This window comes from Stigmatopora nigra, chromosome 22 (genome assembly GCF_051989575.1).
Source record: "Stigmatopora nigra isolate UIUO_SnigA chromosome 22, RoL_Snig_1.1, whole genome shotgun sequence".
Classification (NCBI taxonomy): domain Eukaryota; kingdom Metazoa; phylum Chordata; class Actinopteri; order Syngnathiformes; family Syngnathidae; genus Stigmatopora; species Stigmatopora nigra.
The window spans coordinates 164,652-192,094 of NC_135529.1; the positions used below are offsets into that span (position 1 = coordinate 164,652).

At 38.6% G+C, this 27,443-nt stretch overlaps 4 protein-coding genes across 4 annotated transcripts; all 4 read right to left on the bottom strand.

Annotated features, from left to right (window-relative positions):
* Window positions 1-442: 442 nt before the first annotated feature.
* Window positions 443-4,548, bottom strand: LOC144215335 (troponin I, fast skeletal muscle-like). Its single transcript, XM_077744188.1, has 7 exons — window positions 4,434-4,548; window positions 3,325-3,353; window positions 3,208-3,244; window positions 1,770-1,898; window positions 1,391-1,480; window positions 765-941; window positions 443-549 (listed from the first exon to the last, which is right to left on the bottom strand). The coding sequence occupies exons 2-7, from the start codon at window positions 3,330-3,332 to the stop codon at window positions 454-456; spliced, it is 537 nt and encodes a 178-aa protein (XP_077600314.1). The 5' UTR covers window positions 3,333-3,353; window positions 4,434-4,548; the 3' UTR covers window positions 443-453.
* A 1,040-nt stretch (window positions 4,549-5,588) lies between these two features.
* Window positions 5,589-10,357, bottom strand: LOC144215334 (uncharacterized). The gene is made up of 4 exons (XM_077744186.1): window positions 9,870-10,357; window positions 9,715-9,795; window positions 9,339-9,535; window positions 5,589-9,235 (listed from the first exon to the last, which is right to left on the bottom strand). The coding sequence occupies exons 1-4, from the start codon at window positions 10,054-10,056 to the stop codon at window positions 8,435-8,437; spliced, it is 1,266 nt and encodes a 421-aa protein (XP_077600312.1). The 5' UTR covers window positions 10,057-10,357; the 3' UTR covers window positions 5,589-8,434.
* Window positions 10,358-11,591: 1,234 nt separating this feature from the next.
* Window positions 11,592-18,304, bottom strand: LOC144215601 (synaptotagmin-2-like). Its single transcript, XM_077744650.1, has 9 exons — window positions 17,825-18,304; window positions 16,956-17,069; window positions 16,663-16,835; window positions 15,903-15,995; window positions 15,407-15,574; window positions 14,569-14,736; window positions 14,278-14,395; window positions 13,016-13,149; window positions 11,592-12,392 (listed from the first exon to the last, which is right to left on the bottom strand). The coding sequence occupies exons 1-9, from the start codon at window positions 17,844-17,846 to the stop codon at window positions 12,129-12,131; spliced, it is 1,254 nt and encodes a 417-aa protein (XP_077600776.1). The 5' UTR covers window positions 17,847-18,304; the 3' UTR covers window positions 11,592-12,128.
* A 1,176-nt stretch (window positions 18,305-19,480) lies between these two features.
* On the bottom strand, window positions 19,481-24,482 carry LOC144215956 (dihydrolipoyl dehydrogenase, mitochondrial-like). Its single transcript, XM_077745187.1, has 14 exons — window positions 24,316-24,482; window positions 23,402-23,477; window positions 23,230-23,309; window positions 22,913-22,981; window positions 22,734-22,803; window positions 22,556-22,656; window positions 22,340-22,483; window positions 22,156-22,257; window positions 21,881-22,071; window positions 21,412-21,582; window positions 21,097-21,286; window positions 20,331-20,468; window positions 20,164-20,253; window positions 19,481-19,890 (listed from the first exon to the last, which is right to left on the bottom strand). Exons 1-14 carry the CDS (start codon window positions 24,352-24,354, stop codon window positions 19,825-19,827), a joined length of 1,527 nt encoding a protein of 508 aa, XP_077601313.1. The 5' UTR covers window positions 24,355-24,482; the 3' UTR covers window positions 19,481-19,824.
* Window positions 24,483-27,443: the final 2,961 nt, after the last annotated feature.

Sequence of the window (27,443 nt, forward strand, 5' to 3'; positions counted from 1 at the left end):
AACGGGAACCTTAGGAGGAAACGGATGAGACGTTAGAAATGTGTAAAGTTGAGAAAGGACAATGAAAGATGAAGGATGAGGAACGTGAGGAAAACAAGGAAGATAAGGACATAAGAATAAACGTTAGGGCATATGATTTGAAAATTACGATCAATATGAGGGCGGGAGAATAAAGATGAAGTTGATTAAAAGGGTGAAAAACTAAGGGTAAAAATGATTACATCTATATTTAAAAAATAGGAAATATGATAGTGAAATGACAAGAATAGTGTGTATAAAGATGGAGCAAAATAGTGAAGCTGGGGAAACGGCATTTTAAAGTTCTGAGGACTCAAAGCAATAATTTGATATTTTTATTGTGTAGGATTTGATGTTCAGCAAACAAGTGAAGGTTGAAGTGACTTTTCACAAAGATTTCGCCAAGTTGAGCAAGCCATCCAACCGTGTTTGTCACTAGGAGTCCCCCTCAAACATTTTCTTCCTGCCATCCATGCCCGACTTGTCTTCAATGTTCTTGCGCCAGTCGACAACATCACGCAACTCCTTGTCCTTGACAAAAACAAAAACTAAGATCAACTAGTGGACCGCCATTGACGGAACTAGACGTCCAATTCATATGAAATGGTAGTGTTCAAATGGATTAGATGTCAACCAATGACAAACTAATTTAAACTCGGCATTTTAATTCCCAGCGAAAGGATGAAAAGAACTAGAAAATAGCAGAAATAAACTTGTTTCTATCCTAAAATGTGTGTTGAGCTGACCTCATCCTTGACCTCTTTCTTGACCTGCTTGAGGTTGGCCCTGAGGTCCATATTGACGGTGTGCTTGGAGCCCAATAGCGCCTTCAACATGGCGTCAGCCGACATGCGCACCTTCTTTAGCGTCGGCTTTTTGAATTTGCCTGTCACGTCCTGGACTTTGATCTTGAGGTCTTCAATCTGTCACCATAGCAGACGCGCCAGTCTTATCTTAGTTAAACCAGTTGCTATTTCACAGCCAACCATCATTTGCTAATGCCAATTACCAGGCCAGACGTCACTTTTAAACTAGCACACAAAGTCAAAATTATACCAGGAAACTTTATGACTGAGAGAGACAAAAAAAACACATCTATTTATTGTACCGTACTTTCCTAACTTTATATATATATATATATATATATATATATATATATATATATATATATATATATATATATATATATATATATATATATATATATATATATATATATATATATATATATATATATATATATATATATATATATATATATATATATATATATATATATATATATATATATATATATATATATATATATATATATATAGTCTGTTATGTTGTTTTTTTAGGGTTGTGTTCTTAATATATAGATATATCCTACCTCCTTGTCTCCCTTTTTGACCTTTGCTTCAAGGTCATAACGTTCCTCGTCCACTCTGTCGATCTTTCGGTGAATCTCCTTACACAACTCCTGTGCATGCACATGCAAACATTCCTTTTTATCCCCTTACAAAACACATCCCTGGACAACAGCACACTCAGAAATATAGACACATGCACATATGGCAAACATACACACATTCATCTCAAACTCTACTACATCTACACATCATTTTTTTGCAAAAACACAAACACTTGAATATGGAGATGATCTCCATGATGTGCTAAAACATGCACACGTTGTATATATATATACAATCAGTAGTCTACTCATTCACACACATGGAAACCCATCTCCATGGACTTAAAGAAACACACACCTGTAGGGCTTGCATGGTGTTGGGTAGCACCGGCGGAGGGCAGCACTGAGCCATATAGCCCACCCGCTCCTCCTCACGCTGACGGGCCTCCCGCTCAAGATAAGCTTTAGCAATGGCCAGCATCACACTCTGAAAACCGATACAACCAAGGCAAAACAAACAAGCATATTAAAAATAGTCAATGATCAACATCGGACACAGGTTCTCAAAATGATCACAATGTGAGGGGTAGTATAATAATCATGCAGTAGATTTTGCAGAGTACTGTATGTACACTCCACAATATTTAAGTTAAGTCTTGAGTATGTTACTTTATGTAAACTAGTGTGCAAATCCTGTGTACCCAGTAACATGTGTATAGTAGATGGTCAATCGTTCATTTATTTTCTGAACTGCTTATCCTCACAAGGGTTACGAGCAAATACAGACACCCAGCCGGGGACACCCATAGTCGGTAGCCAGCCAATCACAAAGCACAAGGAGATGGACAACCATTTATGCTGATATTCATATTTAGTGGCATTTTCAACTGGCCTACCATGCACGTTTTTGCGTGAGAAAACCCATGTAACCCCTGGGAGAAATAGAACCCTCGACCCCAGAACTACGAGGCCGACCTGCACTTGTACACTGGGCCGCCTGTAGTATTCATGAAACACTGTTTTTCTGTTGTTAGTTCAATGTGTATAAAAAAAGGTGGTAAAGTCCGGTTCTCGAGCGCCCCTATCCAGTCTGTTTTCTATGTATCCCTCCACCAACACACCCGAATCAAATCATCAGGATTGATATGAAACTTCTGGGTAGCTTGCTGATGAGTTGATCATTTGATTCAGGTGTGGTAGAGGAGGACATGGAAAACTGACCAGACTTGGCCACCCCTGGTGGATATCTTGTCATGTGATGTTTGTATTGTGGCGTAAATATTCCAGAAAGACAAACAACAAGACAACAAATCATTCCATTTTGCTATTTTTTTCTTGTAATTTGCATTGGTACATTGTGCTATTCATTAACTAGTAACATTTTGTGTCTCAAAAGTTATGTGGAAAATGTGAAAAAAATCAATATGTATCATGATCAGTGTCACATCCTCATTAGCTAAATGACTCCAGCCGTGGTGACAGATGTCAAGAATGCAATCATCAACACATTTGCAAAATGAACAAGAGAAAGCCACATAAGGTGACAATCACATACTGGACAGTCTTCTGTTAAGGACTATTTAGGGGTGGCCAAGTCTGGTTCTCGAGAGCCCCAATCCAGACTTTTTTTTTCCTTGTCTCTCTCCACCAACACACCTGAATCTAATACCTAATCGGAATTGATATGAAGTGTCTGGACAGCATGTATTTAATTTTTTCACATTATATTCTATATTTTTAGGTGTACCTGCATTACCATCATCTATAATAAGTAGTACTTTCTTGTATGTTCATACCTTGAGGTGATGTTTTCGACTTGAAGACATTTTCTTCCTGAAAGAATTAAATTCAAATATAAATAATGTTCATACATACACAAGTACCATTTTAGAAAGTAAAATTGGTTGACTTACTCAGACATTTTGGATGTAGTGATTTCAAACTGTGATAAAGAAGAACAAAACAGGTTAAAAGACTTATATTAAAAGCATAACTAACTTAGGAATCATTTGAAATACACACACACACAAAGATGATAGCTAGGAGCGCTGTGTATTTCAGAGTATTTTAAATTAATTATTTTTAATAAGGATTTTGCCTGTGCCCAGCGCCAGTTTGAATGGAAAAGTGTTCGGAAACTCTGACCAAAAATCTTATTTTGATAGAAGGTTGATTGAATGTAATTTAATTGAATGCTTTTATTATCATTATACAAGTATAATGATATTTAAAGATTTCACCACAAAGAGCACAAATAACAACAACAAACAAACAGCCAAATTAACAATCAATAAATAAGTAGTCCAAGTGAGATCAGCCGAGTGGAGCGGCTTTGTTCCGTTTGAAGTTCCGACTGCAATATACTATAGCATAGTAGGTCTTAAATGTATTACACTAAAAATACCACCTCCAAAAATACTTGGCTCTCGAAGTACTATCATAATGACCAACACAAAAATAGAGTTGCGTACTAGACCCAAGTGTTCACTTACGATATAACTTTAACATTCTTAGATGTATCCCAAAGTATTAAATTGTCTCCAGTAAATAGTCTTAAGTTTAATGAAACATTCCATAAATGATTTCAATACAGGGCTTTATTGGAATACCCAATTGGTAATTTTATGCTAGGTTTGTTCTTTCACTCTTCAAGTGACTAAAATAAATGCTAAAATACTAAGACAAATTGTTATTAAATTATTGCCCAATTACAGATGATTATTAGAAATAAATTTAAGTGCATTCGATTTCTTGAGCAAAAAAATAAGTGTAATAAAGTTTGTTAGATTGGAATAAAAGAAAGAAATATTAAATTATATTGAAACTCAGTGTCAAAAGTTTTAGATGTCATCATTAAAAATATATTTTTCATCCATTATATAAAAAATATACACATAAATATACAATACATAGAAAAAAAATAACCCAAACCTTAAAAAAGATATTCACAAAATTATAGAAAGCACTAGAAATCAAGTCAAATACAATTCAAAAATATGGAGAAAGAAAAAAATTCACCTACCTCTAAAGGAACAAAAACGAGCGAGGACAAAAAAAAGACCCTATGCTCTTTATTTCCTGTCTTTCTCTTTATGGACGTATATTTTCTTCAGCAACCAATCAACTGTCATTTTCTGAGACACTACATCTTAATCCCTATGCCTCAAAATAACTTTGACCCATGCTTTTATTCCCAAAGTCCTGCTCACACAAGAAGTGGAAACCAAGAAGATGCAAAAGAGGACAGCTGGAGACTCTTAAGATTCCACAGAACATTACATATTATATGCAAACCTAGGTAAATTTTAAAAATGAATTAAAAATGACAAAAGGTTGTAGTCACTGTAATGTTCAGAAACAACATGGCATGTTCCATTCAGTTTAGAAATATAACCAAATGGGATAAGCATTACTTTTAAAGATCGCCATGGGAACAGCCTCCAATAATAATCATGCGGAAGTTTATCACTTAAATGGGGGCTATTGACAGACATAATGCAGCATGTGCAGAAAAAAAGTATGCCGCCACCACTGACAAACTTAACTGGTAGCCGTGACAACAGATACTCTTCAAGATCCTGAAGTCATTTTAATTACCTTTTTGGCTCTTTGCCATTATATCAAACAAAAAACAATTTTGTAGTTTGTTTAATTCCCATTGTGAAAGGTAATGGTGCACATTTGTATTTGATGGGACATTAACTAGGCTGCAGCCCAGCGTTTGAGTGGTTAATGCAGGGGTGGGCAAACTTTTGGGCCTGGGGACCACATTGACTTTAAAAATTTGACAGATGGATCGGGTCAGCACAAGATATGATACATGATAAAAAAAAGTGCATCCATTAACAGTACATATGAAACTTAAACAGAAAAAAGGGACTCAAGTATTAACATATTCATCACTCATCATTAAAGTAAAAAGTGTAAAGTAAAAAGGAATGTATTAAGAAATATTAAAATGTAATTTAAAAAAAGATACGGGGACAGTAAAATTGCTCTAAATTGTCCCTAAGTATGAGTGAATGATTATCCGTCTCCTCGTGCCCTGTGATTGGCTGGCCACCAATCCAGGGGGGCCTCCAGCACCCCCGTGATCCTAGTGAAGATAAAGTGATTCGGAAAATGGATAAATGAATTAACTGGGCTCACACAAAAGCAAACAAAACAACTACGAAAGTGAATTCATTTTAACTTTTAATCAATGAACAGTACAAATGTGGTCAAACCACTGAGAAATCACCTGAGAACATCAACCACCTTTAATTTCACCTTCACTAAATAACAAGTGTGCACACAGAAAGAGACCAAAAAAGCATTAATATAATACAGCCACCATTTACATAAGCTCACATTTGTTTCAAAAAGATGGGGTGCAAATCTTACATCACAAAAAAACAAGACGGCATATTTTTACACACTTAGCTTTTTCAGCCATTGTTACCATCCTTTTGTTGCTGTATGACTTAATGTAACTTGTAAATATTTGCATATATTGTAAAAAAGGTTTATGGCAAATAGTGGACTGTTTACAAAAAGCTAAATTATGACCTTAGGTAAAAAGAAACAAACTAAAATGTTTTCGTTGGTTGATAAATATTGAATTAATATCCAGAACATGATTGTACTTTAAAAAGAGTATCCATTTCTAATGCAACAGTGAGGAAATGTGGTTAAAATGTAATAGTACAAGACATAAAGCAATAGTTACAGAGAACAGGGTTAAACAGAACTATAATTTCTCATGTATTTCCCAGCTTTTTAACTGTATATATGTCTATATGTTAATAATTGGCCTTATATTTATTGGGCGTATATGAATGTCATATTTGCTTCAGTTTAATTGTGATGTCTAGTGTTACAAAATTATGACAATGTGCGATAAGTAAACAATCTTGCCCTCCTTTATGTTATGTTTTATACAGAACAAAGTCTATATTCCAAACCAATTCATTTGGACATGACCTACTCCATATTTTGGTAGAATTTATCAGATGGTTAGTGTGTATATATATATAATATCACCTGGTTGTGTACAATACATGAGAAATTACAGAAGTTGTAACAATATGCTCGTTTAAGAGAAAAATATCAGATGGAAGCTGTAAGAACAAGTCAAAGTATTACAAAAATAAATTTTAATTTTACATATAAGCTGAGGAGTGTTCTATTTGCAGTTGTAGGATTTTTTCCCTCTTCTTTAATAATATTAATTTTCATAATATTACAATATTTTTCATTGTCACTCAAACTTCATACTTTCACCTCATGTATAGTTTGCATGATGTGATCATAAAATTACTGTTGTCGCAAAGCACAAGCATTACTTCCTCACAAATGATCACAAAACATCAAGAGATTTTACAGTGAACACAGATAAGATCAAAATGATCAAATAGTCCAGCGGTACAAATGGAAAACAGGATCAAGTTCTTCCTCACAGAGGAGAACTCCATGTGTACAAGTTCACATTATTGTTCCAGCAGCAGACATGACATCTATATGCAATCATCTCATTGGGAATGACAAAGTTAAAACCAATAGTTTGGGGCAAGAATCAACTGGGGGGTGCAACCACAAGACCTGAACTTGACTGCTTGGTGCCATAATACATTACATCACACAAAAATTGCGATGGTGTAGTTGTGGGGAGTTTAAAGTTCTTGACGGGCAAAATGGTCATTAAGATCTACAAGAATGAATCCACCTATTTAGAACCAGATGTCAAATATCCTGAGACGTTTTTCACAAAGATGACAATTGATGGTTATTTAAAAAATAAGTAGGAAGTCGCAAGAAACCACTTGAACATTAGAAATACATAATATTTCTTCTGATAAATCTTGATGTGTGAGGGTATGGAAAAAAAAGAATTAAGGTGGGGAACATTTGCAAAAGAACAATTGCAAGTCCAAAAGAAACAACTTGCTATTAGAAACACATCTTGAAATGGAACTGAAAATTCCAAGGTAACAATTAGAGATCCCTCCATGCAATTTCACATTCACAGAACCAAAACTAGGATTCACACATGCACTAAGATAGTTTAAATAAAAAAATAAAGAAAATAATAACCTCAACTTGATGTCTATGATCGTCCTGTGGTCCAAACGCATTATTTGAATCGATCCTTTGTTTCTAACACGTTTTAAATGAAGGCTGAGACATCATCTGGAATCACAAGCACATCTGAAGCAAAAACTAGGTTTTACTCCATTCATGAAAACCTCCAGAAAATGAATGTCCATCTATGCAATATCACATTTTTTTGGAACCATGATCACACATCTCCTGTGCAGATTTCTTTGAGACCAATAGAAGTGGGATAAATTCACAAAAATTAAAAAATAACTGGAGTCCAACAAGAAATCTACTGGTTTCACAACTTGTTTTGTCCTTCCACTGAGATCAGCTTTAAAAAAAACCCTCACTTAGGCAAAGAAAAATCTGCATGTTCGTTCTTCTACAAGGCATTACCACAACACCAGGTACTAATAGGACATTCAACATACATTAAGCTATTCAATAGTTGTTGACAAATATCAACTGGAAGTTTAGGCAACACCTGGTATAAAAAAAAACTCATCCATCCTTTTATGTTGAGATATATTCATTCATTCATTTTCTGAACTGCTTATTCTCACAGCTTAAACCCCCCAAAAATTGGAAGGTAAAACATCAAAAGTTCAATTTGAGGTCCACGTGACACAACCTGGCAACCTGGTATCTTTTCTGAGATATGGTCATGAAACTACCAATTGGTACCAGTAGTACAGTTCTGGACAAAGAATCCACACCTTTAACTTCGAATCAATTGGGGGAAAAAAAATCTACTCAATGCCCAATTATGAACCTTTCCAGGACCATGTAGTAACAGAACCACGTTCAGTCGAGTTTTTCACTAATATGAACTGACGATTGGCACCCAACATGGCACCCATTGCAAATCTCTTGAACCAAGCCAAACATCCCCGACTTTAGGTGACATTAGTAGTGCAAGTCGCCATAGAAAATCCAGATGCCGAGTCAGGTCCAAGCTACTTTCCTAGAAATGGCCTGCTTGAAACTTTCTGGGTCAACATCCCCAGGCCTGAGCGTCCTCTCGAGGCTGACCAGCAGGTTGCGGTGACACTCACGGATGTTGACGGGATATTTAGCTCGGAGGAGCTCGTAAGCAGCTATGAGTCTCATGTTGCGTTTAAGCATCAAGTACTGGATGATGCAGGTGGGCGCCAGAGAAAAGCCGTCCCCGCAGTGGACCAGAACCCGCTTGCGTTTGCCGGCCGAGGCGTGGATGCACTCGTTGATGTCCTCGAAGCAACGCTGCCTCACGTCGCCGATGTCCACCTTGAGACGGGACCAGCTGTGCCGGGCACCACGTGAGCAAGTGCATGGAATGAGGCTGAGGGCGGGGGACGCCTGGCCCGGGGCGCCACTCATGTCAATAATGCTGTCGATGTTGTTGCGGCATAGCGCCCTCCCATTGTACGCCGCGTTGAGGTTGCCCACGTAGATGTAGTCTGTCACCTTTGAGATGACCGGTTCAAAATGTTGTGGGGCACCCCCGCCGCCTCCCCCGACCTCACCACGGTGCTGCTCGCCGTCGTGAGCCGGGGCCGTGGCGGCCCTCCGGCTGTAGTGACGCAGCTTCTTGGAGCCGGACCGAGACGGTGGGTTAGAATCGGACTCGGAACTGACGTTCCAAGGTGGGGAAAATAGCGAGAATCGACCAGTCATCTTTGATGGGCCCCCCGAGGCGCAGAAGAGGGATGCCCGCTCTAGGGAGCCGGTGCTGCTGGCGGCGCCTGCGTTGTGTGCCTGGTCCATCTAAAAATAACGTTCCAAAACATCACTGCATGTGGTTTGTGGTTCCTTAACATTAGATTAGATAATTGTATTCATCCCATACTCGGGCAACATTGGTACAGACCTGAGCTTTGAGGTTGTTCTTCCATTCTTGCGTTTCAAGAGCCCTAAAACGTCCACTGCTGTCAGATGACACTGACATACACAGAGGACGATGGTGGTGGTGTGCCCGGGGTGGCAATTGGGGGGTTAGAGCCCCCGCGGGGGCAGGCGGCATGTCGGACACGTCTCTCTTACTCATCATCAAATTGGGACAGGAACCTGCAAAAACAATGTTTTTTGTTGTGTTCCATAGTAAGATCTCATCAATGCCTCTTTAAAGTGATTTGATGTTGTAGAAATTTGCCTATGCTTCCTGAAAAACATCCACTTTCTAAGTTTACTAGGATGTAACTAATATTTGTTGGCTGTCTGAAGAGAATACAAAAAAATATATATACCAGCGCATTGCAGGCGGCTGATTGACTGAATGTTGAGTGTGTTTTGGTTGGTGAAGATCTTGTGTAGAGAGTTCACTAATCCTGTCGTGGAAGAGGAGGCAATAAGAATGTTATGAATGGACGACAAATTATGGGGAAAAAAAGATGATTTTTACCACATCGACGTTTGTCCTGCTTAATACTCGGTAGCTTTTCAGCAGCCTGGATGTTGCGCTCAGAGCAGGCGGCATCCATGTCGGCCCTCCTGCACACAAGGGCACAAGCATCCGGCTCAGACGGCGCATCATCTTGGCGGCTGAGCCCGATCCGCGCAACGCCGCCATCAAACGGAGTCGGGCGCATCAGCCGCAAATGCCTGGAGTGGCAATCTCAGCATGTGGATGTCATGCCATGACCCCCAAAGTCCAAACTTCCGCCAAGCAAACTTGTGGATGAACACTATAGTGGGATCTGATCATTCATGCGCCGCTACTTAGCATCGCTAACTGTGTCACCTTCCAGAGACCTTCGGATCTTATTCCGGATTTGGATCCAAATAACAAGACAAAGATTATCTTTAGGCGAGACCCTGTTAAATTGGTCATTTGACGAAAGAGCTGAAACGAGCGCTCTACAACAAGCCGAGGAGCGCAAGCCACCCCGGAAGCGCGTCTAGGGTTTTTTTCGCGTCTTTTTCTTCTTCGTGTGTTTATTGGAGAGTGGCATCTGACATTCAGATGCTCTACTGCCACTCCCGATTTACCAGGTTGGAAAGACATTCTCCACTTAAGGATAGAATAACCTACCCCCAAATTATTCAGGCAAAATAGTATAAATGACAATCTTCCGTTTTCCCTTATACTGTTTATAGAATTATATTATAACCAGAAAAATAACTAAACAAAGGGGTGCATCACTGCACTATAAAAATGCACATGCTAAAATATACTAAGTGTCTACCTAAACAACCCAAAATGTATGTCCAATTAATTAATTGAAGTCATTATGAATTTGGGTAAGTGAATAACTGACTCTAAACAGCTGTGAAATAGCCCCCCAACATTTTTTTAATGTTTGACATTAATGTGAACAAAAAAAGAAATACTTTATTTAAAAACAAAGTGTTAATAAGAAATGTGAAATATTAAGGTAAAGTTAAAGTAAGAAGATTCAAACTCACTGTGTTTTTGCAGCAGCTCGTCAACCGCATTCACACATTAATTAAAGCATCCCTTGCTCTTATTAAGTGTTTTTCCTCCTCCTGTGTTGTGAGTCATTGGATGACTGGTAACCTGGTAACATGATGTCACAGCTATTCTCCCAGTTCATCATCCACCTCTTCATTGTCATCAAGTGCCTTTGTCAAGTAGCGAGATATAAAAAATAAAAAAAATAAAACACACTTCTTTCTTTTTATACACACAAGCAAATATTTTGCTTGACTGCTCATGCGGTTGATGGGGGACAGACTACATTTTGAAGAAAGAAACTACGAAAATACAATGTGCAGCCCTTAGGCCGTCGGCATCACTGCAAGCAGATGATTAGTCCTGCCAGGTCCTCTCAGGAGGCTTTAAGCACTACGCCAAAAAAAAAAAAAAGACGATGACCCAGCAACTGCTTGATTGCCTCACAGGCCCAATGGGAACACAACTAGTACCACAAAATAGTGCACATAAATAGTATTTACACACTATGTTTACTTAATACAGTACACTATACATACTTTTATTTAAGCACAAGGAATCAACTGAGGCACAATTCTTACAGTATTTACAGTGGCCGTAACAAAAATATGTATATTTGGCAGAAAACATGTTTCACATCAAACATACAAACAGCAAAAAATACTGTTTAAAAATCATCTATTATAGAGAAAATTCTTTTGCTTACAAAATTTAAAAACTGGGCCTAAATTAGCATTTTGTAATTTATTTTAAATGACTAAATAGAGTCAAGTTTAAAAGAATCCTGGAGTGAATTCCAGAATATAAAAATAAATAAAATAAAGTGAGGTTTTACCACATTAGAAAACTTGCTTGCCATGGAGAATCAACAGGATAATACTTCAACTTATTGACAAATACTCAAGTTCATGTTTAAATAGGCGTTTCTTGACAGCCCTACTCTACTTTCCAGAGCAAATATTAAGGCTCCCCAATGTAATAAATACAGTACAATAATTGTGTCTGGCCTTGGACAAGCACACTTTTACTTTTTAATTGACTTGACAAATAGAAGCCCTAGTTTTCCTTTAATATTTTACTATTATAACCCATTTAAAACATTATATATTCCTTTGGGCATTAAAAAAGAAAAAAAAATCAACTCACTCTATGTCATAAATGCACATTGTGCAGAAAAGAAACAACTCTGATCTAGTTTTTAGATCATTAAAAAAATTCAATTATGAACTCCCTGAACTACTTAGTGGTTCATTTTAAAGCTAGTTCACGCAGAAGGTGAACTTTCTCAACATTGGCAAACGGTATCTTTTTCTTGAGAGGAAGGGCGGCGTTGACTTGCTCTGTTGACAGCAACGTGTGCCACTGGGCCACTGGTCGCCGCGGGTTGGCCAGCATGTCGGCCCAGTGCCTCAACTGGTTGCCTGGTGCGTCGCACCCCAGGAAGATCTTGCCTGTTGGGTCATTGGGCGTCATTGAGTCATGGTCCCACACTGAAATCACCAGGTTGACACGCTGGGGAAGCACAAATGCAATCTTTCATGATGACAGTAGTTCTTTAATTATTTTCCATATCAAAGTGGAAAAAAGAAAATAATTTTCAGATATTACTAAATTATTTTTGAACTAAAAACAGAAAAAAATGATTAAAAAAATGAAATTATTGATTTAAAAGGTTGAAAATCTGGGAAATATAATATACATCTATAATCTTCATTTTAATTTGATCCTAAAACAGAAAGTCAGCATTCATGATTGACTTTCCCGGGCCACACAAAATGATGCGGCGGGCCAGATTTGGCCCCCAGGCCGCCACTTTGACATCAGTGATGTAGACCATAAATTAGTGCGGGTGTGTTAAAACGTACACTGATGTGCAGTGGAGTTGGTAGTAAGTTGCAAAGTGGAATACAGATATCTGGTTTTAGGTTCAGGTGAATTCATTTTAGTTTTCCATCAAAACAATATATTTTTAGAGGCATGAGAATGGCCTTAAAAGATGTAACTCTTTCAATTTGGGGGGAGCATCACCATTGCATAGGAAGAAAAATAAATTTTTGGAAGGCAAGAAGGGCAAAAGAATGCATTACACTTGAAAAATTGCTATATATGTTCTTATCGATCTTATAGTCTCATACCCGAATTTGCTCCAAAGTCACTTTGAATGTGAATGCCTCGTTGTAGTATGGATTGAGTGTGTTTTTCTTGATGGTTGACTTTTTCTTCTTCCACTTCCTCTTGTCTATAGCTAGTTGGATCTTCACATAGGGATCTTAAAAGCACAAAAGAAAACATCAATTACTACTAACAAACCCAATATTATTTTCAATGATATAAGGCTAAAGTTCAACTGTTGATTCTAATTCAATAAAAGGATGACACATGAATCTTGAATTAAACAAGTATAAGCCCCTTCCTGGTCTACATTCAGGCCTAGATATCCAAGACTATAAACATTGCTGCATTAAATGGCACAAACTTGGTGAGTCATACTGCTTTCTCTCCTATGTCATATGATGCCCTGCCTTCATTTTCTGCCTCTGGGAGTTTGCATTAGCTTTAGTTCTGTTAGTTCAGTGGCATTGCCTAGAACCTTTGAGAGCCTGCTGTGCAGGCTGAAATGATCAGAAAGACTTAAATAGCATCTTGTTTTTATTCTTTCAGTTTTCATTATAACCATTTTGTGTTGGATTATTTGAAGTCTGCTCAGAGTCTTTAAGAATACTGTGCTGGCACCTTGCAGTACACAGAAATTTAAAATGTAGGTTTCTTTTTAAACCAATCCAATTTCAGAATCGTTTCTAATACCTTTTTTTACACTGTATTCAAACATGGGCGAGACGGTTTAGGAGTGGTAAGCACGCCTGCCTCACAGTTCTGAGTTAAGATGTTGAATTCTTGGTGGGTTCTGACCTTCCAGTGTGGAGTTTGCTCCGACATCCCCAAAAGATGCTTGGTAGGCTGATTGAACAATCCAAAATGGTCCCTCAGTGTGAGTGTGTATGTAATTGGTTGCTAGTCCACTTGTGCCCTGTGATTGGCTGGCAACCAGTTCAGGGTAAACCCTGCCTACTGCCCATTGCTGGTTGAGTTAGGCACCAGCACTCAAACAACATCTTGCCTAGATCACATATCAGTTTAACTAGTACATAAACTTTGCTGGACTAGAACCCAAGTCAAGTTAAAACCAAAGACACAACAGATCGTAGAAAAAAATCCAAATCCTTGTAAAATTACAAATCCAACCACATCAACTGAAATGGAAAATGATCTAATAGCCAAAGCAATGTCCAATCAGCCAGTCATATTCTGCTGAAGGGGACGTTTGAATTTAGCTGGATTCGAGGATTAAAGTCATTTTTGGGAGAGGATTAAATTTGTGGTGAGGTGAATATTTAACCTGAGCTTCCGTTGATGTCTGTGCTTTTGAGGTTTTTGGCTTCCAGGATAATGACCGTCAATGTGCTGGATACTGGAACGTAGCGAAGAGAGAAGCAGATTTCACCCAGGTTCTCCTCCTGAATTTGGTTGAAAATAGAGTTAGGAGTAGTAGATGTTTATTTGGGCACTCAGATCTCGTCTCAATAAATTCATATTAATGGTCTACCTAGGTTTGGGATTAAAGCATATAGGATTGAACTAGATATGTTTTTTTTTTTTACTGTTTTAGTATAGTAGGTTTATGTACAACCTCCTCATTGGTGGGCTCGCGGAGGTCCCTCCATTCTTCCAAGACGTGATTCCAGTCCACTTGTGATAATTTTATACGTAGCTCTCCAATGATCTCGTGCTTAGAGAAGCGGTCAAAGTCGAAAACCTGGAGTACAGCTGTCGACTCCACTAACGTTGCCTTGGACATCTGACAACAAAATCAAAACACTTCAATTAATCTACAGCTATATTTTGGTATTGGTCTTTTTTTTTAATATGCTTGACCAATGACCATTGTACATGGTATGTATGGATTTTTGATTGACACAAAGAAATCCCCATCTTTTGACTAAGATTTGAACCACTGAAAAACAGTTTCACGTTAACCACTGTTGCAATCTACTTAGTAGGTTTAAATTCCATTCTAACTAGGGTTAGGTTATAGTTAAACTTGGACTGGGTTCCACTCTATAGGCAGATTCAGTTTCCAATCTAACTTTCTATATCCGTTCAATTGTGAATGGATTGGAATGAGATATAGTTTTTAGTCCAACTATTGTAGGATGTTGTCTAGATGTATTTGCCTCATTGTATAGTAATTTTTGGGTACACTCTCACTTGAATCATTGCTACTGAGATGTAAACTTCAGGTAACTGAGTTTAGGTTCTAGGTTTATAAGGCAAATTGTACTCAAAGTTACCAGTGACTGGGTTTTGGGATTTTGGGCGTAACTTTTATGGTGTAAAATAGCCTAAATAGGAGCTCTTGATTACTGGATTTATATTTTGGTGTAAATAGTAGAAGGCTACAAAGAAAGAAATACTATGCATGATCTTTTTGGCTGCAAGCTGTAAATTTGATTGTTATCATGTTATACCTGGAAGTTAAAGGTTTCATTGAAGGTGGCATTGAGTGTATTCTTCAGGACTCTTGTCTCGCATGTCTTGTTTTTTTCAGGTAGGATGTAAACCTTGACGTAGGGGTCCGAAGACCCTCCCAGGTCCATGGCCTTCAGACTGGTAGCTTGCTTCACGCCCACCTTGAGCTAAAGACACCAATGAGCCAGAACTTTTACAGCAAAAAAAAAAACACGATCAAGTCTTGAATATCTGAGTTATAGGCCTAAACTCTTTTGTTCTGATTTTATCCAATTTTTCTTTGTCTTCCCACTTTGCCCTTATTCTCATACTTGTTAATACTCCTGTAGCAGCAATATCTATCCACCAGCTCCCAGTGGAGGCACTTTCTGTTGACAGAGCAATGCCTCTCTAGAATAGCACATAGCACCCCTCACTAAATACACAAAATGAATGGGTTTGTCTGTTTTATTGTGTAAAGGCTCTTGGGGCCCGGGGTCAAAATATTTTGTTCACCTCAGAGAGAGTGGGGTCAAACTCTAGCGAGTACAGCAATTTCCCTCGTTGTTGCTTGGTGACAAATTGCACTTCCTTTGTGCCGAGTTGAACCTGATAGCAAAAAGTAAACATTAGAAAGTGCCAAATCAATGATAGTCCCTGACCAATAATCAAAGTTGCTAACCAACAAAAAGACTTGAAACATACATCAAAGTACAGGACAAAACTGAACCTTCATTGCAAGAAATAAACAGAAGACCGGACTAGGACCACCAAACTAGAAGTAATCACAGACCCTCTTGTTTTCTATGAGTTTGGTCGGCATGAATGTGTATGTAGGTGGAGTTTTAAGCTTATCTCAGATAACAAACCCTGGCCAAGACATAACAAGACATGTTTTTAAATTCATCAGGCCACCACATTGTGATGAACTTGAACTTTCCAACCACGTCTACATCTTAGCATCCTTAATAAAGCCTCTATTAATAAATACATTTAAAAAAATGAACCATCTGTATATTAAATTTCTCTATGACGCAAGCATTCTTTGTTGCAAAAGCAAATGTATGACAAATGATTCTCATAATCACGCAATCTTACAATATTATTTACATATAATATATTTTGTGGTCTTTTTTCAGGTTTTAGGGTTTATTTGGACTTCAGTTATCACATTCTGTGCCAAAACAAAAGGAAGAATTTAACTATAAAGTTCCTTGAATTTTTAAATCAGTCAAATATATACAAATAATTATGATTATATAAACATTTTGCTTACATGCTCAGTGTTGGTTTGTCCACTGTATTGCTTCAGTTTAACAAGAGCCTCTTGCTGCTTTTTCTGTCGTTTCTTCCTTCTGTGTTTGCAGCAGCAAATACAGATGCATAACACAAGAAGCAGGATTACAATGACAGCCAATATCGCCAACACATAGATGGCCCATTGAGGCACTGAAACATAAGCACAAAACCACATGCAACACAATCAGTTAATTCTCAAAGGTTTAGCATGCCTACCTACTACATCTCGTTGTATAGGTATATTCTTATAACCATGAATTTGTTACCAACATGGAATTTCATCGATGATTCCTTGTACAAAGCCACTGGCTGTTTCGTTTGTATCGAAGATGTCATTGATGAATGAAAATGAAGGTGGGCTGATATCTAAACGTGGAACAATGCCTGGCAATGACATTAGGAAGATGAGGGAAAAGAATGTGAAATAAGAAGACTATCAAAAGGTTTTACAATGTAGACATTATAGTCAGACTGAATCCTTTTAAGCAATAATGAATGATCAATATCACTGATATATTTTTGTCATTCCCTCCATTTTATAGACCCAGGGTTCTCGATCCGGGTAAAGTGCAGATTTGTTTTGTAATATTTTTCAAATGTATTTTATTGGCTCCCATTGAGAGTGTAATTATATTCAGATTAAGTTTTGCTGTACATTATTAGTATCAGTATAATATATATTTAATTTTAATTCACATTAACCATTGAAAAAGAAGATATATGTCTATATTATATGACATAAATTTACAGTAGCAGTATTACAGTATCTTTCCCCCTGAAAAGTTGAATTGTGACACATTTACATGTCAACAAAATAAATATAGTTTGACTAAAAAGTGCTGCAAATCTAACACAATGTCACACGCTGACCAACCTAAAACTCAAAAATTGTGATCACTCAAGATTCACAGCAGTAATATTAAACGTCTTAACAATCAATACATTATACAAATTTAAATTTAAACACAATATGATGTGCTTTTTTGGTGAAACTGAAGCAATTAAAAGAACTGAGGAGGAACTGCTCCTCTGTCAACAAAAAAAACAGGTTGTATTGTTGACAAAAATCAACTCTTTCATTCATTTTCGCCAGCACAGTTACCAAATTAAAGATGAATAAAACCATTAAAATTACTCACTGATATTCCAGAAAGCCTGCATGTTGAAGACAGATATTGTGAAGCCACTCACTCAGCTGGGACATTGACAAACGAAGGGAAGGAGCAAGAAAGGACGGAAGCTGGGTTCAGCATGGAGAGAACAAGCTCAAAACATCTTAAAGAATGTTTGATGGGTGCACAAATGCATCCTCTCTCTCCTTAAATGCCAGGAATTTCCTGGACAACAATCCCAAGTTACTTCAACTGCATAGATTGCTGTCAGACTACTGTACTAGATTGTAGACTTGTAGTCTAAGTAAATTCAGGTTTTAGACAAAATAGCACTAGGGCTTGTCTAATGTTTGTTTGCCCTCTAACTAGGTAAAAAAATAAGTGCCTGCGACTGGGTGGAAACCACAAAGAATAAGGTTACGGTCTAAATAGGTTTTGATATTTGATCTGTTTTAGGATTGTGAGAGAAACACATCCTGATCCTTCTCAAGTGCACACAAAATGTTTGTCTAGAACCAGTGTAGCGTGCTCGGTTGTTGACTTTGTTCTAAACGGCAAAGTGTGACACTTGATGAAGGCCGTGTTCAACACTTCAGTTTGGTGCAGGCATCTGATGTGTTGTCATTCACTTGAAATAAAAGCATATAAAAAATAATATCAGACAACATTCCCAAAAAGCAATTAGGGTGATGATATTAACAAAGCCAAGAAAAACAATCTCGCAATGGCCAAGATATATATAACATAGATATTATATTGATAACAATAACTTTACCTGAATCCATCATGTCCATTTTCTAACCATGTTTTTTTTTATCTCTTCTCGCTTCTCCTCTGCCTTTAGCAGAGCTTCAACTTTCACCTGCAAGACCAGCACAAGTGTCACGCCTTTTCAGTACACACTAAAAGGTTTGTTTTTATCTTAGGTAAATGATGAGTGCAAGGTAAACCCAGAGAGGTGTCAAGGATTGAAAATTCCAAGTGGAAAAACTGAAATTACATCTGAAAATAGAGATATATTGGCAAAACAGCTGCATATCTCAAAAGACATTTAGAGAATTTACATATAAAATGCTGCTCTACTAACAAAAAATCCATGTTCTGTAACCAATCAGTTTTGTAAGTAGAGGTACGACTGTATACGAGAACTATGTCAAGCATTTTAGAATGTATTATCTGGTTTCTTGGCAGTTGATGCTTTTTAAATAGAAGACATATTATTTGTCAAATTCCCAAATAAAATTCATGTGATGAATGCTAGCTACATACCTATGGAGGTTGTTATGTGAAAAACCTAGGAATCAATAATTAGTATTATGGTAATAAAGGTTTTTCTGTTATTTTCTTTTGTGGAAGGAGAGGTAGTGGCTTCTGACATTCTCCAAGACACAAGTACTGGGGATCTTTGTGTGTTGTTTTTGCCATTGTACAATATCACAATTTTCCATCTACTATAATAGATGGCAGTGGTTGGTTCTTTGTGATTGGTGTGAGGTGAAGGAATGTTCGTCTAAAATATTTGTAGTGGACACCATGAAGTCATATACATCTAGTTGTCCCTGATGTTTCAGTGGAAATCAACACCGCAAAAATGTATTAATGAAAAAAAATGTCCATCAAAGCCTTGAAATCCCAGAAAATGTCTTTTAACATGAGATATTAAAAAAAACAGAAACATACATGTTTGACCACATGATGTATTTATTTCAGATTTGCAATTTGGATAAAAATGTCCTACAAGCCAAACAGGTTTTGGCTAAGGCGACACATGCTAAGTGCCAACATACAGGACAAAGAAAAATAAATAAATGCTCAGAACGAATGCTTTGATTAATGTTTGCGCGTTACACTGTAAAAAAAAGAAAAAAAAGTGTCATATTTATCTGCCCCTCTGGATATAGTTCTAATCGAATATTTAGTTGATGATAAAGCTCATAGGTATTCTGGAGTAAGCGTTAACGTGGGGCGTTCATAGTATTGCAACCTTCTGTTTCTGCCGCTTGTGACATGAAAATAATGATGGGGGATCAAAAGTTGATAGCCTTGCCAAAGGAGGCGGCCAGGTTTGCTTCTCTGAATGCCTCTGATACCGTCTGAAAAAAAGAAATGCATGTGTTATGGGGAAGCCCTTTTCATTTCTTGAATTATTCCTTTTTTACAATTCTAAACAAATTTGAATTCCCCAAAATGAAACAAAGATTAACAAGTGTCCAATTTTACTGCATAATTCCTGCCAGGGGCTTTATTTGGATTCAATTTAGTTGCTACCTGGTTGTAGTTTGAATTTGGATTTGAATACAGAATTGAATTTTCCCTAAAATGTCAAATGTAACACTTAATGACAGCTGCTTTCAGCTATAATGTACCGGGTGGGCGTGGCAGACTCTTGCAACGTCCTCACAAGATGCGCCGTACTCCATGGCAAGGGCCGCCTCGTTGATCATCTCTCCAGCTCCCTATAAGCAGATGGCAACGTGGCGTTATTAAAAGGGGTATAGCAAATCATACAGCATAGACCCGGCAAAAAACGTACTGTTCCGAGGATATGAGAACCCAGCATCCTGTCAGTCTCCTTGTGGCTGAGGATTTTGACCAACCCGTCTGTGTCTGCATTGGTTTTGGCACGGCTGTTTGCAGCAAATGGGAATTTTCCCACTTTGTAGGGAACACCCTAAACAGCAACAAGTTATTAAGTTTGAATCAGTCATTTGAAATATAATAACAGTCTACTTAAACTGGATATGCCAGCATTCTCCGGACTACATTGTGCATAAATCGTCAGGATCAACCTTTTCAGGGAATCATAATTATTTTATCTATCTGAGTTTTATGCACCATCGATTTCAGACAATGAAGAGTGACTCCAGATTGCGTGATTATCTTTGTCAGTATAATTTGACAAAGCTAAAAAAACTAGGAAAAACCAAAATTGCGGAAGATAATGGATAACCTAGTAAGCAGTTATCAACATTTATTACACAGGTCCAATTTTGTGTGCCCCTCAAAGTCAAGGATGGGAGCCCAATATGCATCTAAATAATACTAAATCAATATGCGAAAAGTTGGTCTAGAGCTCTTTTTTTAGATCATCTTTATCCATTAAGAAAACTAAAATACTTATTGTTATGTTATTTAAAGCCCCTGTTAAGTAATTCATAAGATACTAATCCTATTTAATATGGTTCTCTATACTAATGTTATTTTTTTAATTAATGAAAGCATTGAACTACACCATGTTGCCTGCTGTTCTAATGTAAAGCAAGTGGACGGGTAGTTATTTTGTTCGCACGAGCGCCAACCTCTTCCTTGAGCTGCTCCTCGGTCTTGCCCACCCAAGCCACCTCTGGGTGAGTGTAGATGACAGATGGGACACAGTTGTAGTCAATATGCACGGCGCCACCCGCCATGCCTTCTACACAGATGATGCCCTCGTCCTCAGCCTTGTGCGCCAACATGGGCCCGGCCACCACGTCGCCAATGGCATGGATGCTGTCACAAAGATGAGGATGGTATGTGAAATCGTCATCACATGATGGACATGAAGGGAAAGGGGCTGTACAAACATTATATGCAAGGCCCTCCATTTATGTCTGCAACATCATCAAGTCACGTACCTGGGGACGCTAGTCTGGAAGCGGTTGTTGACGGGAATGCGCCCCCTGTTGTCAAGCTTGATTCCCACGGATTCCAGGCCCAGGTCGTGGGTGAATGGTCGCCGGCCAATGCACACCAGCAGCACATCGCATGTCAGTGTCTCATTTTTGCCGCCAGCCGCCGCCTCCACGCTAAAACCGCAGAAAGATTTGTTTTTTTTTTCCCCATTCACCCAATACATTATCCCCATTAAAAAGTAACTGATACATCATTGGTTTCTAAAGAGCCAACATTGTTTTCAAGTGTATGTTATCAAAACAAAATCTTTAACAGGTTTAATTCCCTTGAATATCTTGAAATAAAGCTCAAATGATTTGCAAAAATGATCTGTCATCTATTATTCCACTTACTGTATTACCCTTTTAGTTTGTGTACATGATCATGGCATAACATAATAACAAATATTTTATATCTAACAGCATTACTCACGCCACGTCCATCTTTCCATCAGGCCTCCGTGTAGCGCCCATCACTTTGGTTCCAAGTTTGAATTTGAGGCCTTGCTTCTGGAGGATGCGCTGGAAGTTCTTTGAGATCTCCATGTCAATGCCCATGCCGCCTACGTGGCCAAGGAATTCCACCGCCGTCACCTTGGAGCCCAGACGCTGCCACACAGAGCCCTGATGGGAACACAGACAGCAAAAAGGATCAGCGGAGTCCCGTTGGCTGATGAGGCGCCAGGTGACCGCAGAGACAGTGCGCACCAGTTCCACACCGATAACTCCGGCGCCGATTACGATCAGCTCTTCTGGAACTTTTTTCAAGGACAGCGCACCAGTCGATGACACCACCGTTTCCTCGTCAATCTGCCAAACCGAAAACAGACAATGTTTTTCACCAACCTGAACTTTCCTTGGGTATTTGACATTTGGAGCGTGGGAGGCACACCTCAATTCCAGGGAACGGCGTGACCTCGGAGCCAGTGGCGATAAGTATGTTCTTGGTGTTGATGATTTGCTGGCTGCCATCAGCTGTCAAGGCGGTCACCTGGTTCTTTCCTGTCACCTTGCCGAAGCCGTTGACGTGGGTCACCTGGTGGGATGGCACTCCATATAACAAGGGCTCACAAAAACAGGGAGGGGGTCAGAGCAAAAGGGGTCCTACTTTGTTCTGTTTGAAAAGATGTGCAATGCCTCCAGTGAGCGCTTTGACTGCCCCACTTTTCTGAGCCATCATCTTCTCAAGGTTAAGCGAGAGCCCGGAAACTGAAAGAATACAATGTGACAGGATTTATCAAGGGCCGCCATTCGGGCTTCCGTGTGGCGTCATCCTTCCACCTTACTTTCGATTCCCCTGCTCTCAAAGTCTTTGCCGTGTGCCAAGTGGTAAAAGTAGGAGTTGTTCAGAAGAGCCTGTGTGCACACAATTCCTCAGGTTTAACATAAGTGTGGATACTTTGTATTATCATACATGCTTTGAAAGAACAGAACTCAATGAAAATCGTAATTTGAAAGGTCTTACTTTGGATGGGATGCAGCCCACATTGAGGCAGGTTCCACCCAGCGTGGCATTCTTTTCCACGCAAACCGTCTGTCAAGGCACCAAAATCAAATTATTCCCAAAAGTACTTTTCTACTACTACAATGACAAAACCTTGTACTACAACACATAAAAAATGCATAATTTCTAAAAAAAAATAATAATGATAAAAAGTAAAATCCTGCTTTATTTTCTAATCACTATGGAAATTTGCTAACTGGCTTGGTCCTTATAGCCAATGTATGGCATTTGTTTTTTGTGAGCCAGCAAACACTGTAAATTTGAGGGGTTTTTTTTACCTTGAAGCCGAGCTGCGCAGCTTTGATGGCAGCAACATAGCCTCCTGGACCGGAACCGACCACTGTAACGTCTGCATCGACTGCGCACAGAAAAAAAGGCAACAACACTTAAAAAAATCAGGTACTTTGACAGGTGTTAAACATTGTACAGAAGCTGATTGTGTTATCTTACTCGCTGCTTTGTCAGCATACGTTCGGACTGACAAAACTCCTGCACCTTGTAGTTTGCATGGGAATTGATGACTTCGCTATGGGGTGACGACAAAATAAAAATTAGTCAGAAATGCTGTCAGGAAACACAAACTGCAAACAAATCAGGTGGATCCAAACGTTTTATTTTTTTAAAGTGATTACCTTGGTGTGATTGGTATTTTAAAAGGTGATAATGTATATGGAAATATAGCTGTCATGTACACAAGATTTAATACACAAGTAATTGTTTGTAGCCATTCTAATAAACATCTTATGATTTAATGGACAGTAGTGACTAAACAAGACGAGTCTTTGGATGACTTCCGTTTTTATAAACACAGTTGAGGCGATCTTACTAAAATATAACCATATTCATAAATTAATGAGATGAGGATTTGGTCGAGGCAGCCTTACATAACAACACATTGAGTAACATTAGCTAAGACATAGCTAAGCTAATTCACTCTTGGCGTGTCAGAGACTTTTGTATTTAAATTCATGTGAATAATTGTGTCATTAAACGAGTAAATAGAATCAAGTAATTTGGGAAAAGTGCTGATAAATACCAGATTCAACATTCTAGTTGGACCAAAAAGAATAACTTTTTGGGTAAGCTTTGCACACAGTTCAATAACCGTCTGCGAATCCCGAATAAAGCCGATCGATCACACAAAACGAGGAAATTATAGTAATTTACACTAGAGTGAATATTTTTTCTGGTGATACGTACATTCAAAATGAGAAATAGGACTTTTTTCCACTATGAATGCTTGCGTACATAGCTGGCAAGCTAGGCGAGCCGGGCGTTCGCGGCAACCAAGCAAACCACAGAAAAACGATCATCTGCCACCGACAACGAGTGCATATGGTCACGTTGCAAAGTGGACTCCTTACCGTGGCGACTGTTCGATATAACTGCGTCCAAGTATGCATTTTGTCGGCGTGCCCTCCCGTCAAAGGCAAGTTGTTTCACCTCCAGAAGGCCCAGCTAACCTGCCAAGGACTCCTGACAGCACGGCGCAGCAATATGACGTAAGTAGGCACAGTACAAAATAAAACGCTTTAATAACGGCTGTTAATAAATGCATTTTGTGTTATTTGCTAGGTAAAACAAAACGTGGTAGAAAATGTGCAATCTCATATTAGAGTATGCTCAAGAAAATGATGTCCTATCTGATTTATTTGCCAACACAAAATGTAAAACTCTGTAAATTTGAAGATTAAAAACCTGCAATCATTGCAATTGATTAACGCTGTGAAACGTGAAGCAAAAACACAATTTTAAATATAATCGAAGTACTTATAGTATTTTTTCATAATTAGTGCAAATATTTTGTTTTACTGGCAGCCAATATGAATGAAACAGTAAATTTCAAAAGCTTCTGCAGTTCAAGCTAGTGTCCACTAGAGAGAATCAACGTCTCCTTATTCGTGCTTTGAGAAACTTGATAAAAACAATACAATGCATTAGTGTATATACTGTGTGGATTGGTTGACTATAATTCATTATTATTGTTATTATTAGGGTGGCACAGTGGAAGAGTTGTTTATTGAATTTATTTATTGAAAAGAAACTTGAGTTAAATGGGCAAAAAGTAATGATGTATGAAATAAAGAATCATGCCTGAACTAATTTTATACAACAAACAACTCTTATGAAATGCTATTACAGTTTAATTCAAAAGAATAATACTTGGCCAGTGATTTGTTCATGCTTTGCTCAAGACTGAGTCCACACATAATACTTAGAAATGCCGAAACGACAACTTTAGAATGTGCATAACCACACTTTGCCTGCTGTTATTGCACAGAGTCAAGTAATTTTTGCGACAAATAAAATGACCTCACGAGTTGTGTGCATGTGTGTAGTGCCTTGAGTGTGTGTGCGAGCCACGGAAGTGCATTGTGCCCACTCCTCCACCATGAGAACGGGGCGGGGGTCTTGCTTGTGTTGTGAACTGAAAGGCCCTAAAAATCCTTTGAGGCAACTTCGAAGCGACGCCACACTTTTAGCTCCAGCAGGACTTTATGAATTATGCATTCCCACCTTTTGTCTTTGGGCTTTGGGAGGCGGCAGATAGATTACAGTGGTCAATGCAAATGTAGAAAAGAAAGGTTTTCTAATGAAAGTGTTAAGGGAAAAATCTTTTCTGAAGGATTTTTGCTTCAGTGTGTCGGAATAAAAGCAGAATGGCTAAAAAGGTCAAAATGTTGGCTGGAGATGCGAGAACGAGCGTGAATGGTAAAATTGGACACATTTAGCTTTTAAATGGGCCCACAATATTCATTTATTCAAACATTCATTCATTTTCTGAACTGTTTATCCTCACAAGAGTTGCGGGGGTTCTGGAACCTACCCCAGCTAACTATGAGCACCAGGCGGGGCACACCCTAAATCGATGGCCAGCCATTTCCGGTGCACAAGGAGTCGGGCAACCAGTAATCAGCCTGACTTGCATCACTTTTGGAATGTGGTTAAAATCGGACTACCTGAAGAAAACCCACGCAGGCTCGAGGAGAACATGCAAACTCCACACATTTAGGATCATCCTAGGATCGAACCCACGGCCGATGTAACAAATTAAGTAATTAAGATAATCTATTTTGACAATAGAATATTGTCTAAGCTCAATTATTAATTTAAAAGTTTAATGATGAATAATTATTAAAATAATGATTAACGCCTTGTCACTTATGTTTATCCCCCAATATTTATTGTGAAGCAGAAATTACATGAACAATAAAATTCCTGCCACTTTACTGAAAAGGAGATGAAAGCGCCTTGAATCAAAGCGGAGAGTGGAAATAGTGGACCTAAAAAAAAGTTTAAGAGGGAAAACGAAGGTTTTTCGTTTTGGAGACAACATAAGACAGTCCTAGACTTTGTTGGCTTGGACATGACACCCTTGAACTGCTTTATCCTCACGAGGGTCACGGCGGGTGCTGGAGCCCATCCCAGCTAAATTTGGGCCAGAGGCGGAGGACACCCTGATTCATTGGCCAGCCAATCGCAGGGCACAATGAGACAGACAACCATTCACAATCACACTCATACCTAGGGACAATTTAAAGTGTCCAATCAGCCTACCATGCATGTCTCTGGGATGTAGGAGGAAACCAGAGTACCCAGAGAAAACCCACGCAGGCCTGAGAAGAACATGCAAACTCTAAACAGAGGAACGTGACCTGGATTTGAACTCAGGACCCCAGAGCTGTGAGGCAGACACGCTAACCACTCGCCCCACCGAGACTCCTCAAGTGGTATTTCATTTTAGATGAAGGGAAGTAAATCTTTGTCTTGGGTTAGACTCGAGGCATGCGAATGTGTGTGTGTGTGTGTGTCTGTACATGCAAGTGTGTGTGTTCTAATGTTCATCATATTGTCGCAATAGAATTATTTGTACTTGTAGGGCCCTTGAAGAATGTCTAGCCTCCCCGAGGCTGCTTGGTATGCTGAGAGTCATCATTAGCCATGCTCAATCCCATCTCCACAGTTCAACGGGCGACAAAGGAGCGGGCGGGCGGATCTGAGCCGCCCACCTCAATGACAGCCGGACTTCAAAGGCTGATAAAGCGTTTCTAGCCATTGAATCAACACCACGGAAAACGCCTGAATGGCAGGCATACTCATCACGTGTTTTCATATCGTTCCAAAAAGTCCTGTAGGACCTGGACTTTTAATTTAAAAAATTAAGCACTGGTCACGGTTGTGCGTTGTGACCGAGTGAAGATCCAGGATAGTAGCAACCGAAATTAGTTTTCTCAGCAAAATTTCCAGGCTTTGACTTAGAATTGGGATGATGAAGTGGTTGATAACATTTGCTATTTTTGAGTGGTTTATCTCAACTATAGTTTCCTTGGGTAAAAATATTTAGGTGGCAAGCGGAATTTCTCGCTGTCCCAATTCATTTTGTATTACCACTTCTTAAAGGGTTTGAGTGACATGATGTTCAACAAAACATCATCATTCAGATTCACAGTAGGTCAAAATGTGAAAAGTAAAATATGAAAAGGCAAAGCAA